Below are 18,353 nucleotides of genomic sequence, written 5' to 3'. Positions count from 1 at the left end.
CATGATTGGGAATACAGTGAGGGTGGTGTAGATGGAATGTCACTGGATCGGGAATACAGTGTGGGTGGTGTAGTGGGAATGTCACTGGATTGGGAATACAGTGTGGGTGGTGCAGTGGGAATGTTACTGGATTGGGAATACAGTGTGGGTGGTGTAGTGGGAATGTCACATGATTGGGAAGACAGTGAGGGTGGTGCAGTGTGAATGTCACTATATTGGGAATACAGTGAGGGTGGGGTAGTGGGAATGTTACTGGATTGGGAATACAGTGAGGGTGGCACAGTGGGAATGTCACTGGATTGGGAATACAGTGAGGGTGGGGTAGTGGGAATGTTACTGGATTGGGAATACAGTGAGGGTGGGGTAGTGGGAATGTTACTGGATTGGGAATACAGTGAGGGTGGTTTAGCGGGAATGTCACTGGATTGGGAATACAGTGAGGGTGGCACAGTGGGAATGTTATTGGATTGGGAATACAGTGAGGGTGGCGCAGTGGGAATGTCACTGGATTGGGAATACAGTGAGGGTGGTGTAGTGGGAATGTTACAGGATTGGGAATACAGTGAGGGTGGTGCAGTGGGAATGGCACTGGATTGGGAATACAGTGAGGGTGGTGCAGTGGGAATGTCACTGGATTGGGAATACAGTGAGGGTGGGGTAGTGGGAATTTTACTGGATTGGGAATACAGTGAGGGTGGTTTAGCGGGAATGTCACTGGATTGGGAATACAGTGAGGGTGGTGTAGTGGGAATGTCACTGGATTGGGAATACAGTGTAGGTTGTGTAGTAGGAATGTCACATGATTGGGAAGACAGTGAGGGTGGTGCAGTGGGAATGTTACTGGATTGGGAATACAGTGTGGGTGGTGCAATGGGAATGTTACTGGATTGGGAAGACAGTGTGTGGTGCAATGGGAAGGTTACTGGATTGGGAATACAGTGAGGGTGGTTTAGTGGGAATGTCACTGGATTGGGAATACAGTGTGTGTGGTGCAATGGGAATGTTATTGGATTGGGATGACAGTGTGGGTGGTGCAATGGGAATGTCACTGGATTGGGAATACAGTGAGGGTGGTGCAATGGGAATGTTACTGGATTGGGAAGACAGTGTGGGTGGTGCAATGGGAATGTTACTGGATTGGGAAGACAGTGTGTGTGGTGTAGTGGGAATGTTACTGGATTGGGAAGACAGTGTGGGTGGTGCAATGGGAATGTTACTGGATTGGGAAGACAGTGTGTGGTGCAATGGGAAGGTTACTGGATTGGGAATACAGTGAGGGTGGTTTAGTGGGAATGTCACTGGATTGGGAATACAGTGTGTGTGGTGCAATGGGAATGTTATTGGATTGGGATGACAGTGTGGGTGGTGCAATGGGAATGTTACTGGATTGGGATGACAGTGTGGGTGGTGCAATGGGAATGTTACTGGATTGGGATGACAGTGTGGGTGGTGCAGTGGGAATGTCACTGGATTGGGAATACAGTGAGGGTGGTGTAGTGGGAATGTTACTGGATTGGGAATACAGTGTGTGTGGTGCAGTGGGAATGTCACTGGATTGGGAATACAGTGAGGGTGGTGCAGTGGGAATGTCACTGGATTGGGAAGACAGTGTGTGTGGTGCAGTGGGAATGTAACTGGATTGGGAAGACAGTGTGGGTGGTGTAGTGGGAATGTCACTGGATTGGGAATACAGTGTGTGTGGTGCAGTGGGAATGTTACTGGATTGGGAAGACAGTGTGGGTGGTGCAATGGGAATGTTACTGGATTGGGAAGACAGTGTGGGTGGTGCAATGGGAATGTTACTGGATTGGGATGACAGTGTGGGTGGTGCAATGGGAATGTTACTGGATTGGGAAGACAGTGTGGGTGGTGCAATGGGAATGTTACTGGATTGGGAAGACAGTGTGGGTGGTGCAATGGGAATGTTACTGGATTGGGAAGACAGTGTGGGTGGTGCAATGGGAATGTTACTGGATTGGGATGACAGTGTGGGTGGTGCAATGGGAATGTTACTGGATTGGGAAGACAGTGTGGGTGGTGCAATGGGAATGTTACTGGATTGGGATGACAGTGTGGGTGGTGCAGTGGGAATGTTACTGGATTGGGAATACAGTGAGGGTGGTGTAATGGGAATGTTACTGGATTGGGAATACAGTGAGGGTGGTGCAGTGGGAATGTTACTGGATTGGGAATACAGTGTGGGTGGTGCAGTGGGAATGTTACTGGATTGGGAATACAGTGTGGGTGGTGTAGTGGGAATGTTACTGGATTGGGAATACAGTGTGGGTGGTGCAGTGGGAATGTTACTGGATTGGGATGACAGGTTGTGTGGTGCAGTGGGAATGTCACTGGATTGGGAATACAGTGTGGGTGGGGTAGTGGGAATGTTACTGGATTGGGAATACAGTGAGGGTGGTGCAGCGGGAATGTTACAGGATTGGGAATACAGTGTGGGTGGTGCAGTGGGAATGTCACTGGATTGGGAATACAGTGAGGGTGGTGTAGTGGGAATGTCACTGGATTGGGAATACAGTGAGGGTGGTGCAGTGGGAATGTTACAGGATTGGGAATACAGTGTGGGTGGTGCAGTGGGAATGTCACTGGATTGGGAATACAGTGAGGGTGGTGTAGTGGGAATGTTACTGGATTGGGAATACAGTGAGGGTGGTGTAGTGGGAATGTTACTGGATTGGGAATACAGTGTGGGTGGTGTAGATGGAATGGCACTGGATTGGGAATACAGTGAGGGTGGTGCAGTGGGAATGTCGCTGGACTGGGAATACAGTCTGGGTGGTGCAGTGGGAATGTTACTGGATTGGGAAGACAGTGAGGGTGGTGTAGTGGGAATGTTACTGGATTGGGATGACAGTGTGTGTGGTGCAATGGGAATGTTACTGGATTGGGAATACTGTGTGTGTGGTGCAATGGGAATGTTACTGGATTGGGAATACAGTGTGGGTGGCACAGTGGGAATGTCGCTGTATCGGGATGACAGTGAGGGTGGTGTAGTGGGAATGTCACTGGATTGGGAATACAGTGAGGGTGGTGTAGTGGGAATGTTACTGGATTGGGAATACAGTGAGGGTGGTGCAGTGGGAATGTTACTGGATTGGGATGACAGTGTGGGTGGTGCAGTGGGAATGTTACTGGATTGGGAATACAGTGAGGGTGGTGTAGTGGGAATGTCACTGGATTGGGAATACAGTGAGGGTGGTGCAGTGGGAATGTCGCTGTATCGGGATGACAGTGAGGGTGGTGCAGTGGGAATGTTACTGGATTGGGAATACAGTGAGGGTGGTGTAGTGGGAATGTCACTGGATTGGGAATACAGTGTGGGTGGTGCAGTGGGAATGTTACTGGATTGGGAATACAGTGAGGGTGGTGTAGTGGGAATGTCACTGGATTGGGAATACAGTGAGGGTGGTGCAGTGGGAATGTTACTGGATTGGGAAGACAGTGTGTGTGGTGCAATGGGAATGTTACTGGATTGGGAATACAGTGTGGGTGGTGCAGTGGGAATGTTACTGGATTGGGAATACAGTGAGGGTGGTGTAGTGGGAATGTTACTGGATTGGGAATACAGTGTGGGTGGTGTAGTGGGAATGTCACTGGATTGGGAATACAGTGTGGGTGGTGCAGTGGGAATGTTACTGGATTGGGAATACAGTGAGGGTGGTGTAGTGGGAATGTCACTGGATTGGGAATACAGTGAGGGTGGTGCAGTGGGAATGTTACTGGATTGGGAAGACAGTGTGTGTGGTGCAATGGGAATGTTACTGTATTGGGATGACAGTGTGGGTGGTGGAGTGGGAATGTCACTGGATTGGGAATACAGTGTGTGTGGTTTAGTGGGAATGTCACTGGATTGGGAAGACAGTGAGGGTGGTGCAGTGGGAATGTTACTGGATTGGGAATACAGTGAGGGTGGTGTAGTGGGAATGTCACAGGTTTGGAATACAGGGAGGGTGGTGCAGTGGGAATGTTACTGAATTGGGAATACAGTGAGTGTGGTGTAGTGGGAATGTCGCTGTATCGGGATGACAGTGAGGGTGGTGCAGTGGGAATGTTACTGGATTGGGATGACAGTGTGTGTGGTTTAGTGGGAATGTTACTGGATTGGGATGACAGTGTGGGTGGTGCAGTGGGAATGTTACTGGATTGGGAAGACAGTGTGTGTGGTTTAGTGGGAATGTTACTGGATTGGGAAGACAGTGAGGGTGGTGCAATGGGAATGTCACTGGATTGGGAATACAGTGAGGGTGGTGTAGTGGGAATGTCACTGGATTGGGAATACAGTGAGGGTGGTGTAGTGGGAATGTTACTGGATTGGGAATACAGTGAGGGTGGTGCAATGGGAATGTTACTGGATTGGGAATACAGTGAGGGTGGTGCAGTGGGAATGTTACTGGATTGGGAATACAGTGTGGGTGGTGCAGTGGGAATGTTACTGGATTGGGAATACAGTGAGGGTGGCGCAGTGGGAATGTCACTGGATTGGGAATACAGTGAGGGTGGTGTAGTGGGAATGTTACTGGATTGGGAATACAGTGAGGGTGGTGCAATGGGAATGTTACTGGATTGGGAATACAGTGTGGGTGGTGCAGTGGGAATGTTACTGGATTGGGAATACAGTGTGGGTGGTGCAGTGGGAATGTTACTGGATTGGGAAGACAGTGAGGGTGGTGCAGTGGGACCTTGACCTATTGACACGTTCGGCCACCTTTGCTGGCCCCCAGGGTGTGTGAATCCCGGGGATTGTTCCCACGATTGTTCTCTGGATGTTGGAAGGAGGATTGCAGCTCACCCAGCACCATGATAGATAGGGCTTCACTCTGGGTGGAAGTGTAAATGTCGCCCTCGATATCCGTCTCGTAAACACAGGTATAATTCCCGCTCTGCGTGCCAGTTACCCCAGGCACTGTGAAGGTGGCAGAGTCCTCGCTTGCCCGGGCTGACAGCAGCGCCTCTCTGGCATGCCCGTCGGTCTGGTAAAGGTACATTGTCATCTTGGAGAAGGCAATGGGAGCCGTGCATGTCACATTGACCGTCTCTCCTGGTAAGAACACCTGACTTTTCCGCAGAACTGTCAGCGCTGCCTTCGGGAGGAAATCTGTTTGAGGAGAAAGATTTTTAATATCAGGACCAACCACAGAACTGACACAACTCATTCTTGTCAACAGTGGGCAGCACGATGGCACAGTGGTTAGCACTGCTGCCTCACGGTGCTGAGGGCCAGGGCAGCACAGTGGGACAGTGGTTAGCACTGCTGCCTCAGGGTGCTGAGAGCCAGGGCAGCGCGATGGGACAGTGGTTAGCACTGCTGCCTCACGGTGCTGAGGGCCAGGGCAGCACGATGGCACATTGGTTAGCACTGCTGCCTCACGGTGCTGAGGGCCAAGTGGGACAGTGGTTAGCACTGCTACCTCACGGTGCTGAGGGTCAGGGCAGCACAGTGGGACAGTGGTTAGCACTGCTGCCTCACGGTGCTGAGGGCCAGGTGGGACAGTGTTTAGCACTGCTGCCTCACGGTGCTGAGGGCCAGGTGGGACAGTGGTTAGCACTGCTACCTCACGGTGCTGAGGGTCAGGGCAGCACAGTGGGACAGTGGTTAGCACTGCTGCCTCACGGTGCAGAGAGCCAGGGCAGCACAGTGGGACAGTGGTTAGCACTGCTGCCTCAGGGTGCTGAGGGCCAAGTGGGACAGTGGTTAGCACTGCTACCTCACGGTGCTGAGGGTCAGGGCAGCACAGTGGGACAGTGGTTAGCACTGCTGCCTCACGGTGCAGAGAGCCAGGGCAGCACAGTGGGACAGTGGTTAGCACTGCTGCCTCAGGGTGCTGAGGGCCAAGTGGGACAGTGGTTAGCACTGCTGCCTCACGGTGCTGAGGACCAGGTGGGACAGTGGTTAGCACTGCTGCCTCACGGTGCTGAGGACCAGGTGGGACAGTGGTTAGCACTGCTGCCTCACGGTGCAGAGAGCCAGGGCAGCGTGGTGGCGTAGTGGTTAGCACTGCTGCCTCACGGTGCTGAGGGCCAGGGCGGCACGGTGGCGTAGTGGTTAGCACTGTTGCCTCATGGTGCTGAGAGCCACGGCAGCACAGTGGGACAGTGGTTAGCACTGCTGCCTCAGGGTGCCGAGAGCCAGGGCAGCACGGTGGGACAGTGTTTAGCACTGCTGCCTCATGGTGCTGAGGGCCAAGTGGGACAGTGGTTAGCACTGCTGCCTCAGGGTGCTGAGGGCCAGGGCAGCGCGATGGCACAGTGTTTAGCACTGCTGCCTCATGGTGCTGAGGGCCAAGTGGCACAGTGGTTAGCATTGCTGCCTCAGGGTGCTGAGGGCCAGGGCAGCGCGATGGCACAGTGTTTAGCACTGCTGCCTCATGGTGCTGAGGGCCAAGTGGCACAGTGGTTAGCATTGCTGCCTCAGGGTGCTGAGGGCCAGGGCAGCGCGATGGCACAGTGTTTAGCACTGCTGCCTCATGGTGCTGAGGGCCAAGTGGGACAGTGTTTAGCACTGCTGCCTCATGGTGCTGAGGGCCAAGTGGGACAGTGGTTAGCACTGCTGCCTCACGGTGCTGAGGACCAGGTGGGACAGTGGTTAGCACTGCTACCTCACGGTGCTGAGGGCCAAGTGGGACAGTGGTTAGCACTGCTGCCTCATGGTGCTGAGGGCCAAGTGGGACAGTGGTTAGCACTGCTGCCTCACGGTGCTGAGGGCCAAGTGGGACAGTGGTTAGCACTGCTGCCTCGGTGCTGAGAGCCAGGGCAGCACGGTGGGACAGTGGTTAGCACTGCTGCCTCACGGTGCTGAGAGCCAGGGCAGCACGGTGGGACAGTGGTTAGCACTGCTGCCTCACGGTGCTGAGAGCCAAGTGGGACAGTGGTTAGCACTGCTACCTCACGGTGCTGAGAGCCAAGTGGGACAGTGGTTAGCACTGCTACCTCACGGTGCTGAGGACCAGGGCAGCACGATGGCACAGTGTTTAGCACTGCTGCCTCACGGTGCTGAGGGCCAAGTGGGACAGTGGTTAGCATTGCTGCCTCACGGCGCTGAGGACCAGGTGGGACAGTGGTTAGCACTGCTGCCTCGGTGCTGAGGGCCAGGGCAGCGCGATGGCACAGTGGTTAGCACTGCTGCCTCACGGTGCTGAGGGCCAGGGTTCGATTCGGGCTCTGGGTTACTGTCTGTGTGCAGTTTGAACATTCTCCCCGTGTTTGTGTGGGTCTCACCCCCAGAACCCAAAGATGTGCGTGGATTGGTCACGCTAAATTGCCCCTTAATTGGGGAAAGAACGCTCCGCCAGATCGGCACAGTTTATTCTCCCAGTGTTTTCCCGTTGTTATTACCCCAGATAGAGACAGACTCAAAGATTCCTCTTTCCCTAGACTGTCGCAAAGCTCCTGAGGGCCGTTTACCTTTGTTACAAACCACGGCGGCATATTCCTGGTTGCTGCAGTTCCTGGCTCCCCAGGTGTGGGACAGGCAGTCCCACAGGGCACCCTCAGTGCCATGGCAGCCCACGTTCGCCAGCAAGGCGGGCTGGCTCCCTTGGCCGGAGAGGACGGCAGCCTCAGCAAACCCGCAGCCCAGCTGGCGGCAAACCACCGTGGAATCCCGCAGGTCCCAGCCGCTGCCGCAGATCGAACCCCACCTCTTCTCATAATAGATTTCCACCCTGCCCAAGCAACGCTGCTCCAGTCGTAGCTGCAAACGTTCTGCATCAGAGAAAACAAAAAGGATATTCAAGACAGGACATCGCGAAGCACGTTTACGGCCAGCGAAACGCTTTTGGGCGCTGGGCGACTGGCGCACAGCAAGATCCCAAACACACTAACAAGTAGCAGGAACTAGGCCACTCCTCGGGGCTACTACCCCATTCGTTTGGACGCTAAGGGACAATTTAACACGGCCAATCCACCTGACCTGTACATCTTTGGACACTAAGGGACAATTTAACACGGCCAATCCACCCTAACCTGTACATCTTTGGGCACTAAGGGACAATTTAACACGGCCAATCCACCTAACCTGCACATCTTTGGGCACTAAGGGACAATTTAACACGGCCAATCCACCCTAACCTGTACATCTTTGGACACTAAGGGGCAATTTAACACGGCCAATCCACCTAACCTGTACATCTTTGGACACTAAGGGACAATTTAACACGGCCAATCCCCCCTAACCTGTACATCTTTGGGCACTAAGGGACAATTTAACACGGCCAATCCACCAAACCTGTACATCTTTGGACACTAAGGGACAATTTAACACGGCCAATCCCCCCTAACCTGTACATCTTTGGGCACTAAGGGACAATTTAACACGGCCAATCCACCTGACCTGTACATCTTTGGACACTAAGGGACAATTTAACACGGCCAATCCACCTAACCTGTACATCTTTGGACACTAAGGGACAATTTAACACGGCCAATCCACCCAACCTGTACATCTTTGGACACTAAGGGCAATTTAACACGGCCAATCCACCTAACTTGCACATCTTTGGATACTTAGTAAATTATCCTTAAATTGTTAAATTGTCCTTTCGTGTACAAAGATGTGCAGGTTAGGTGGATTGGCCGTGTTAAATTGTCCTTTAGTGTCCAAAGATGTGCAGGTTAGATGGATTGGCCGTGTTAAAATGCCGCTTGACATGCAGGTTAGGGTATGGGGATAGGACGGGGTGGATGGGGGAGTGGAGCTGGGTGGACTGCCCTTTCAGAGAGTTGGTGCAGTCTCGATGGGCCGAACGGTTTCCGTCGGCACTGTTGGGACTCTGTGAGACTGATAGTGTACGCGATACACCAATGTCCGGGATAACTGCAGCATAATCTCTCTCATTTCCCTCCTAGAATGAACAGTAATGTTCAATTGACTTTCCTAATGCCTCGCTTGTGGTCCTGTGCCAGCGTTCAGACAGAGGATCCACTGAAGAGACAATTCTCACACCGTATTCTGCAGGTTTTTACTAGATTCCATTAAAGAATGGTCCATAACCTCGTGTAGCCATCATCAGATGTGCTCGCTACATCCAATGGATGATGCATTTCATCTGCATGATCAGCACCTTGCCACTTTTCCCAATCAGAACCAGACAGAAGTCCCAGAGGTTTCAGGAGCAGAGACGTCAATCAGGTTTGTCCAAAAACAAGGGCATCGGAATGTGTTTCAGAATTAAATACCGCCTGGGTTTAGCTCGGAGTGCAGCATCCAGCTGCTGGGTTTCAGCATGTTAACAAAGAGGTGACGGCCTGGGACAGATCGGGAAAAGATTCCTGAAATCCAAGGATGAGGAGGTGGATATTTTGGAGAGATTGGGACGTGCCCCACAGGAGAAGAGGAGGTTTGACAGGGGGAGATTTGCCTTGGATGGGGCAGAGAGGGATAAGTTGTTCCCCAAGAAGGGGGGGGGGGGGGTGTAGAATGAAAATGAAAATCGCTTATTGTCACGAGTAGGCTTCAATGAAGTTACTGTGAAAAGCCCCTAGTCGCCACATTCCGGTGCCTGTCCGGGGAGGCTGGTACGGGAATCGAACCGTGCTGCTGGCCTGCTTGGTCTGCTTTAAAAAACAATGATTTAGCCCAGTGAGCTAAACCAGCCCCTAGCTAAACTAGAATTGGGATGGATCGAGGATGAGGGAGGTGGGGGAGGGGGGGGGGGGTGGATTGAGGGGGATTAGAGAAAGAAGCGATGGAGACAGGAGGATGGGTGGGGGTCACGCAAGGGGCTGTTAGGTTGTGGAAGGTGCCGCCTGAGTATGGGGGGAGGACAGTTCAATGGAAGTGTTTGGAGAAGGAACTGGCTTGTTGTTTGCACAGGGTAAATACGTGGGGCTGTGATAGGGAGTAGTGCCTCTCTCAGTGCTCTCTCAGAGAGTCAGGATGGACACGGTGGGGCGAGACGCCGTCCTTCTGTCCTGTAACCACCCTGTGAATCTGTCCTGGCCCCAACTCACATGCCTGCCAAGGTGAAGCAGAACAACAGGAGGGAGGACTTACCTGATAATAGTACCTGTAATTGGTCACTGCTCTGTGAGGTACGCAATTGGCCCATAGCCACCACACGGTAGAAACAGGTGTAATTGCCCTCGTCGGACTGATTTATGTCTGTGAGCGTGACGTTAGCAGCGGCCACACTGGCCAAAGGTTGTTCCATCGCAACGTAATCCTCGCCATCATTCCTGCGGAGGTAGAAACCAGTCACCTCAAACTCTGCCGGGGCCTCGCAGCTCAAAATAATATTTTCTCCTGGGAACAACGAGAGGGAGGAGGCTTCCATCGAGAGCAGCGGCTTCGGGAAGCTATCTGAAAGGTTAAAGGCAATATCAGAGACTGGTTACAGTGCCGTGTGGCCCTCCCAGACCAGCATCATGGTTCAACGCCACTCCCCTCTGCCTTTTCCCCATACCCCCTGGGTATTGTTTCCGTTCAAATAATCATCTTCCACGTTGCCGACTGAACCTGCCTCCTCCAGACATCCAGCCAGTCTATCCCAGACCCAAACCACTCATAGAACATAGAACATAGAACGATACAGCGCAGTACAGGCCCTTCGGCCCTCGATGTTGCACCGACATGGAAAAAAAAAACTAAAGGCCATCTAACCTACACTATGCCCTAATCACCTCACACTTCTCCACATTAAACTCCATTTGCCACCTCTCAGCCCAGCTCTGCAGCTTATCTATGTCCCTCTGTAACCTGCAACATCCTTCCGCACTGTCTACAACTCCACCGACTTTAGTGTCGTCTGCAAATTTACTCACCCATCCTTCTGCGCCCTCCTCTAGGTCATTTATAAAAATGACAAACATCAACGGCCCCAGAACAGATCCTTGTGGTACGCCACTCGTAACTGAACTCCATTCTGAACATTTCCCATCAACCACCACTCCCTGTCTTCTTTCAACTAGCCAATTTCTGATCCACATCTCTAAATCACCCTCAATCCCCAGCCTCCGTATTTTCTGCAATTGCCGACTGTGGGGAACCTTATCACTCGCTGTGTGAATTTTGATCATCTCACATCCCATCTGCTTCTTTTCCAATTCACTTTAATTCTCTGCCATCTTGTTCTTTATCTTCTTGACAATGGGAACAGTTTCTCCCCATCTACTCTGTCCACCACCACCCTCCTCCCCATGATTTTGACCATCTCTATCAAATCTCCGGTTGGCCATTTGAGAACAGACAACCTCTCCAATTCGTCCTCATAACTGGTTTCTCATCCCTGAGCCATTCTTGTGAACGTCCTCTGCTCTCTCTCCAGTGATTTCCCACAGTGAAGCCCAGAACTGTTCACAATATTCCAGCAGAAGTCTAACTAGTGTCAGGTATACGTTCAACATAACCTCCTTGCTCTTGTACTCGGTGACACCAATAATAAAACCCAGGATACTGTCTCCTTTATTCACTGCTCTCTCCACCTGTCCCACCACCACTTTCAATCATCTGGGAACTATGGCATCCAGGTCCCTACGCTCCTCATCCTTTAACAATTCCACCCCTTATTTTCTATCACCTCCATGTTCTTCCTCCCAAAATTCCCCACCTCACACGTCTCTGCATTCAACATCACTTGCCACCTATCTGCCCACTTAACTCTTTCCTTTTGAAGTTTGACAATGTCCTCTTCCAGTTTAAAATGTTCCCTGGTCACCTCGAAATGTCCATTTCAAACGGAGATGCGAATTTAATTCCCTCAGGGAGCCGGCAAGTCTGCGGAATTCTCTTCCTCAAATGGCAGCGGGAGCAGAATCTGGGAATATTATTGAGGCAGAGCCGGAGAGATTGTCCATTATCGAGAGGGGTGAAAGGTCGGTGGGACCATAGGTTTGAACTCCAATCAGATCAGCCGTGATCTTATTGAATAGTGTAGGTCGTATACTGGAGGGGCTACTGCAGCTCCTAATTCACATGTCGGTAAATTCCACCCATCCTCTGGAATATTGACAAACCTGTCAGTGTGAGCTCCACGCTGTTGGACGAGTTGTTGATGTCAGCCCTCTGCCCCATCTGCAAACCACAGGTGTAATTCCCCTGGGCGCCTCTCGTTACATTCTCCATCACAAAGGTGGCATTGCAAGTGGAATTGGCGGCCTGCTTTGACAGAATGCTGGTCTTCTCCCCGAGCTTGTACAGGAAATATTTACACCCCTGGTGGTGTCTGGGCGTGGTGCAGCTGAATTCGACAGTCTCACCCAGGACAAAACTGCCCAGAGGTCGCGATAAGGAGATGTTAATCTCTGGCGCTCTCTCTGCAATTAAACAAAACCCACAGGAAAGTTAAATAGATTCCATTTCGTTTCCCCAAAGCTGTTGTTGGAACGCAGTCGGAGGGAAGGTGGGTTGGTGCTGCTGAACCTCTGCAATTACTACTGGGCGGCTAATATAGCCATGATTAGCAAGTGGGTATTGGGGGAGGGGTCGACATGGGAGCGGATGGAGGCGGCGTCATGCAAAGGCACCATTGGCAGCATTGGTAACCGTTACTCCACAAGTCCGGTGGTAACGGCGGCACTGTTGATTTGGGGGCAATTTAGGAGGTACAAGAGGGTGAAGGGTGTGTCGGTCTTCACCCCAATTTGAATAACCACAGCTTCGCGCCGGCTTGGATGGATGGCGGGTTCCGAAGTTGGCAGAGAACAGGAATGGGAGATCTATTCCTAGATGGGAGCTTTCCCAGTCTGAAGGCGCTGGAGGACAAGTTAAAGCTGCCGCCGGGAAATGGTTTCAGATATTTACACGTCCGGGACTTTCTGAGGAAACAGGTGTTGCCTTTCTCGCTGTTGCCGCCACGGGGGATACAGGACAGAGTTGTCTCTGGTACCTGGGTGAGGGAGGGGAGAGTGTCGGATATCTATCAGGGGTTGTTGGAGGCGGAGGAGACCCCGGTGGAGGAACTGAAGGGCAAGTGGGAGGAGGAGCTAGGTGGGGAGTTAGAGGCGGGTCTGTGGGTGCACACCCTAAGCAACGTCATGATTAGGCTAATACAATTTGAGGTGGTCCATCGGGGACACATGACGGCGGTGAGGATGAGCAAGTTTAGCGGGGTAGAAGATAGATGTGCGAGGTGGGTGGGAAGCCCAGCAAACCATTTCCATATGTTTTGGGCATGCCCGAAACTTGGTGGATTCTGGCAGGGGTTTGCCAAGGCAATGTCCATGATGCTAGGTACCCGGGTGGTGCCGAGTCCAGAGGTGGCGATCTTTAGAGTGTCGGAAGACCCGGGAGTTGAGGGAGTGAAAGAGGCCGACATTCTGGCCTTTGCCTCCCTGGTAGCCCGGAGATGGATCCTGTGACTGTGGAGGGACTCGAAGCCCCCGAGTGTGGAGACCTGGGTCAGTGACATGGCTGGGTTTGCCAAGCTGCAGAAAACCAAGTTTGCCATGAGATGGTCAATGCCGGGGTTCTCTCGGAGGTTGCAGCCATTTGTCCACTTCCTCGGGGACAATTAAAATGTCAGCGGAAGCAGCACCCTGAAGGAGGGGTGGGGTGGGGGGGGGGGGTGTGTGGGGGTGGGGTGGGGGGGGGGGGGGTGGGGGGGGGGGTATGTGCAATCTGATTAAGGGATGTACAGAAGGGTGAGGAATGTTCAGTTTACCATGTTGATGTGTCTGTTATTATTATTCTGTTTCTTATTGTTATATAAAACATTTGCAAATACTTCAATAAAAATATTTTTAAAAAAGAGAAACGTCAGACAGCTGGAAATAGCAGAGCAAACCTACCAGGGAGGACGAGGAAAAGTGGGTCACTCTCAGCCGAGGTAAATGTGCGGCCTGCGCTCTGAACACTGTAGCGGCAGGTGTAGTAATCGTTGTCGCCATCGTTGGCTGCCAGTGGCAGCGGGAAGTTGAAATATGTCCGCCTGCCATAAGCCAGCATGGGATCCAAGATTTGATCCTGACTGTTGCGGGAAAGGTGGAAGGTGAGGCGGGGCAGGCCGAACGGAGCCTCACACCGGATGAGAATGGTCCGACCAGGATAATCGGGTTGCCGGATTAGCGACGGTTTCTGCAGCTGATCTGGGGGGAGGGGGGAGACAATATCAGATTTAGTCTGAGTTCCAATATGGAGACATGGTTCATGGCTGAACCGACGGTCAGCTGGTCAGTCAGCCGTTAGATAGGTAGGGAGGGGGGGGGGGGGGGGGTCACAGTATGGAGGTAGGAGGCAGGTGGTGGGGAAGGTGGGAGGAATGGATTGGAATGGGATGGATGGACGAATGGATGGATGGATGGGTAAGAGAGGAGGTAAAGGGGTAGCTGGGTAGGAGGGAGGTAGGTGATAGGCAGGTGCAGGGGGTAGGAAGGTAGTTTAAAACGGTGGTAGGTGGGGCGGGGATAGTTACGTAGGGGTAGGGGATGCAGGGATGTAGGGAGGGAAGTAGGGGGTAGGTAAGAAAGGAGGGACGTAAGGAGTAGGTAGCGAGGGACGTAGGGAGGTACACGGTAGGGAGGGAGGGGCTAGATAGGGAGGGAGAAAGGTAGGGAGAAAATTAATTCAATGGAAAGAGCTAGTTATGCAGAGAGGTAGTTAGTGAGGTAGTTGGTGAGGTAGATACTGAGGGCGTTAATTAGGTAGATAGTGAGGTGGTTAGTGAGATACTTATTGGGGTCGATAGTGAGGTTGTTAGTGAGGTAGATAGTGAGGTAGGTAGTGAGGTACTTAGTGAGAAAGTTAGTGAGATGTTTAGTGAGGTAGTTAGTGAGGTGGATAGTGAGGTAGTTAATGAGGTAGATAATGAGGTAGTTAGTGAGGTATTAGTAAGGTAGATAGTGAGATAGTTAAAGAGGTAGATAATGAGGTAGTTAGTGAGGTAGATAGTTAGGTAGTTAGTGAGGTAGTTAGTGAGGAAGATAGTGAGATACATAGTGAGGTAGTTGTGTGATAGTTAGTGAGGTAGATAGTGAGGTAGATAGTGAGGTAGATAGTGAGGAAGATAATGAGGTAGGTAATTAGGTAGTTAGTGAGGTAGTGATGTAGATAGTGAGGTAGTTACTGAGGTAGTTAATGAAGTGGATAATGAGGTAGATAGTGAGGTAGATGGTGAGATAGATAATGAGGTAGATAGTGAGGTGGATAATGAGGGAGATAGTGAAGTAGTTAGTGAGGTAGATAGTGAGATAGATAAGATGTAGATAGTGAGGTAGATCGTGAGGTAGATAGTGAGGTAGATGGTGAGATAGATAATGAGGTAGATAGTGAGGTAGTTAGTGAGGTAGATAGTGAGCTAGAGAATGAGGTAGATAGTGAGGTGGATAATGAGGTAGTTAGTGAGGTAGATAGTGAGATAGATAAGATGTAGATAATGAGGTAGATAGTGAGGTAGATAGTGAGGTAGATAGTGAGGTAGATAGTGAGGTAGATAGTGAGGTAGATAGTGAGGTAGATAGTGAGGTAGATAGTGGGGTAGATAGTGGGGTAGATAGTAAGGTAGTGAGGTAGATAGTGAGGTAGATAGTGGGGTAGTTAGTGGGGTAGTTAGTGGGGTAGATAGTGAGGTAGATAGTGAGGTAGATAGTGAGGTAGATAGTGAGGTAGATAGTGGGGTAGATAGTGAGGTAGTTAGTGGGGTAGATAGTGAGGTAGATAGTGAGGTAGATAGTGGGGTAGTTAGTGGGGTAGTTAGTGAGGTAGATAGTGAGGTAAACAGTGAGCTAGTTAGTGAGGTAGTAGTGAGGTAAATAGTGAGGTAGATAAGAAGGTAGATAGTGAGGTAGGTAATGAGGTAGGTAATTAGGTAGTTAGTAAGGTACTTAAGGAGGTAGATAGTGAAGTAGTTAGTGAGGTAGATAATGAGGTAGATAGTGAGGTAATTAGTGAGGTAGATGGTGAGATAGATAATGAGGTAGATAGTGAGGTGGATAATGAGGGAGATAGTGAAGTAGTTAGTGAGGTAGATAGTGAGATAGATAAGATGTAGATAGTGAGGTAGATCGTGAGGTAGATAGTGAGGTAGATGGTGAGATAGATAATGAGGTAGATAGTGAGGTAGTTAGTGAGGTAGATAGTGAGATAGATAATGAGGTAGATAGTGAGGTGGATAATGAGGTAGTTAGTGAGGTAGATAGTGAGATAGATAAGATGTAGATAATGAGGTAGATAGTGAGGTAGATAGTGAGGTAGATAGTGAGGTAGATAGTGAGGTAGATAGTGAGGTAGATAGTGGGGTAGTTAGTGGGGTAGATAGTGAGGTAGATAGTGAGGTAGATAGTGAGGTAGATAGTGAGGTAGATAGTGGGGTAGATAGTGAGGTAGATAGTGGGGTAGATAGTGAGGTAGATAGTGAGGTAGATAGTGGGGTAGTTAGTGGGGTAGTTAGTGAGGTAGATAGTGAGGTAGATAGTGAGGTAGATAGTGGGGTAGATAGTGGGGTAGATAGTGGGGTAGTTAGTGGGGTAGTTAGTGAGGTAGATAGTGAGGTAGATAGTGAGGTAGATAGTGGGGTAGTTAGTGGGGTAGTTAGTGGGGTAGTTAGTGAGGTAGTTAGTGAGGTAGATAGTGAGGTAGTTAGTGAGGTAGATAGTGAGGTAGTTAGTGAGGTAGATAGTGAGGTAGATAGTGAGGTAGATAGTGAGGTAGTTAGTGAGGTAGATAGTGAGGTAGATAGTAAGGTAGATAGTGAGGTAGATAGTGAGGTAGATAGTGGGGTAGTTAGTGGGTTAGTTAGTGAGGTAGATAGTGAGGTAGATAGTGAGGTAGATAGTGAGGTAGATAGTCGGGTAGTTAGTGAGGTAGATAGTGACGTAGATAGTGAGGTAGATAGTGAGGTAGATAGTGAGGTAGATAGTGAGGTAGATAGTGAGGTAGATAGTGAGGTAGATAGTGAGGTAGATAGTGAGGTAGATAGTGGGGTAGATAGTGGGGTAGATAGTAAGGTAGTGAGGTAGATAGTGAGGTAGATAGTGGGGTAGTTAGTGGGGTAGTTAGTGGGGTAGATAGTGAGGTAGATAGTGAGGTAGATAGTGAGGTAGATAGTGAGGTAGATAGTGGGGTAGATAGTGAGGTAGTTAGTGGGGTAGATAGTGAGGTAGATAGTGAGGTAGATAGTGGGGTAGTTAGTGGGGTAGTTAGTGAGGTAGATAGTGAGGTAAACAGTGAGCTAGTTAGTGAGGTAGTAGTGAGGTAAATAGTGAGGTAGATAAGAAGGTAGATAGTGAGGTAGGTAATGAGGTAGGTAATTAGGTAGTTAGTAAGGTACTTAAGGAGGTAGATAGTGAAGTAGTTAGTGAGGTAGATAATGAGGTAGATAGTGAGGTAATTAGTGAGGTAGATGGTGAGATAGATAATGAGGTAGATAGTGAGGTGGATAATGAGGGAGATAGTGAAGTAGTTAGTGAGGTAGATAGTGAGATAGATAAGATGTAGATAGTGAGGTAGATCGTGAGGTAGATAGTGAGGTAGATGGTGAGATAGATAATGAGGTAGATAGTGAGGTAGTTAGTGAGGTAGATAGTGAGATAGATAATGAGGTAGATAGTGAGGTGGATAATGAGGTAGTTAGTGAGGTAGATAGTGAGATAGATAAGATGTAGATAATGAGGTAGATAGTGAGGTAGATAGTGAGGTAGATAGTGAGGTAGATAGTGAGGTAGATAGTGAGGTAGATAGTGGGGTAGTTAGTGGGGTAGATAGTGAGGTAGATAGTGAGGTAGATAGTGAGGTAGATAGTGAGGTAGATAGTGGGGTAGATAGTGAGGTAGATAGTGGGGTAGATAGTGAGGTAGATAGTGAGGTAGATAGTGGGGTAGTTAGTGGGGTAGTTAGTGAGGTAGATAGTGAGGTAGATAGTGAGGTAGATAGTGGGGTAGATAGTGGGGTAGATAGTGGGGTAGTTAGTGGGGTAGTTAGTGAGGTAGATAGTGAGGTAGATAGTGAGGTAGATAGTGGGGTAGTTAGTGGGGTAGTTAGTGGGGTAGTTAGTGAGGTAGTTAGTGAGGTAGATAGTGAGGTAGTTAGTGAGGTAGATAGTGAGGTAGTTAGTGAGGTAGATAGTGAGGTAGATAGTGAGGTAGATAGTGAGGTAGTTAGTGAGGTAGATAGTGAGGTAGATAGTAAGGTAGATAGTGAGGTAGATAGTGAGGTAGATAGTGGGGTAGTTAGTGGGTTAGTTAGTGAGGTAGATAGTGAGGTAGATAGTGAGGTAGATAGTGAGGTAGATAGTCGGGTAGTTAGTGAGGTAGATAGTGACGTAGATAGTGAGGTAGATAGTGAGGTAGATAGTCGGGTAGTTAGTGGGTTAGTTAGTGAGGTAGATAGTGGGGTAGTTAGTGGGTTAGTTAGTGAGGTAGATAGTGGGGTAGTTAGTGGGTTAGTTAGTGAGGTAGATAGTGACGTAGAT

The 18,353-nt window shown here is 50.2% G+C and overlaps 2 protein-coding genes across 2 annotated transcripts in view; one reads left to right on the top strand and one right to left on the bottom strand.

The window, feature by feature from the left end:
- LOC119968050 (immunoglobulin superfamily member 1-like) overlaps window positions 1-14,031 on the bottom strand; it is a 54,355-nt gene extending 40,324 nt beyond the window's left edge. The window contains exons 1-5 of the mRNA XM_038801148.1: window positions 13,738-14,031; window positions 11,965-12,264; window positions 10,007-10,312; window positions 7,417-7,716; window positions 4,805-5,110 (exon numbers count right to left, since the gene is read on the bottom strand). Of these exons, the coding sequence (XP_038657076.1) occupies window positions 4,805-5,110; window positions 7,417-7,716; window positions 10,007-10,312; window positions 11,965-12,264; window positions 13,738-13,894 (1,369 nt within the window). The 5' untranslated portion in view covers window positions 13,895-14,031. The remainder of the gene's footprint in view (window positions 1-4,804; window positions 5,111-7,416; window positions 7,717-10,006; window positions 10,313-11,964; window positions 12,265-13,737) is intronic.
- A 191-nt stretch (window positions 14,032-14,222) lies between these two features.
- LOC119968049 overlaps window positions 14,223-18,353 on the top strand; it is a 33,342-nt gene continuing 29,211 nt past the window's right edge. Inside the window, exon 1 of the mRNA XM_038801147.1 lies at window positions 14,223-14,250. Within this exon, the coding sequence (XP_038657075.1) occupies window positions 14,223-14,250 (28 nt within the window). The remainder of the gene's footprint in view (window positions 14,251-18,353) is intronic.

This window comes from Scyliorhinus canicula, chromosome 6 (assembly GCF_902713615.1).
Source record: "Scyliorhinus canicula chromosome 6, sScyCan1.1, whole genome shotgun sequence".
Taxonomy (NCBI): domain Eukaryota; kingdom Metazoa; phylum Chordata; class Chondrichthyes; order Carcharhiniformes; family Scyliorhinidae; genus Scyliorhinus; species Scyliorhinus canicula.
Note: the sequence above shows the minus strand (reverse complement) of the source record. Positions and strands in the feature narration are given on the sequence as shown.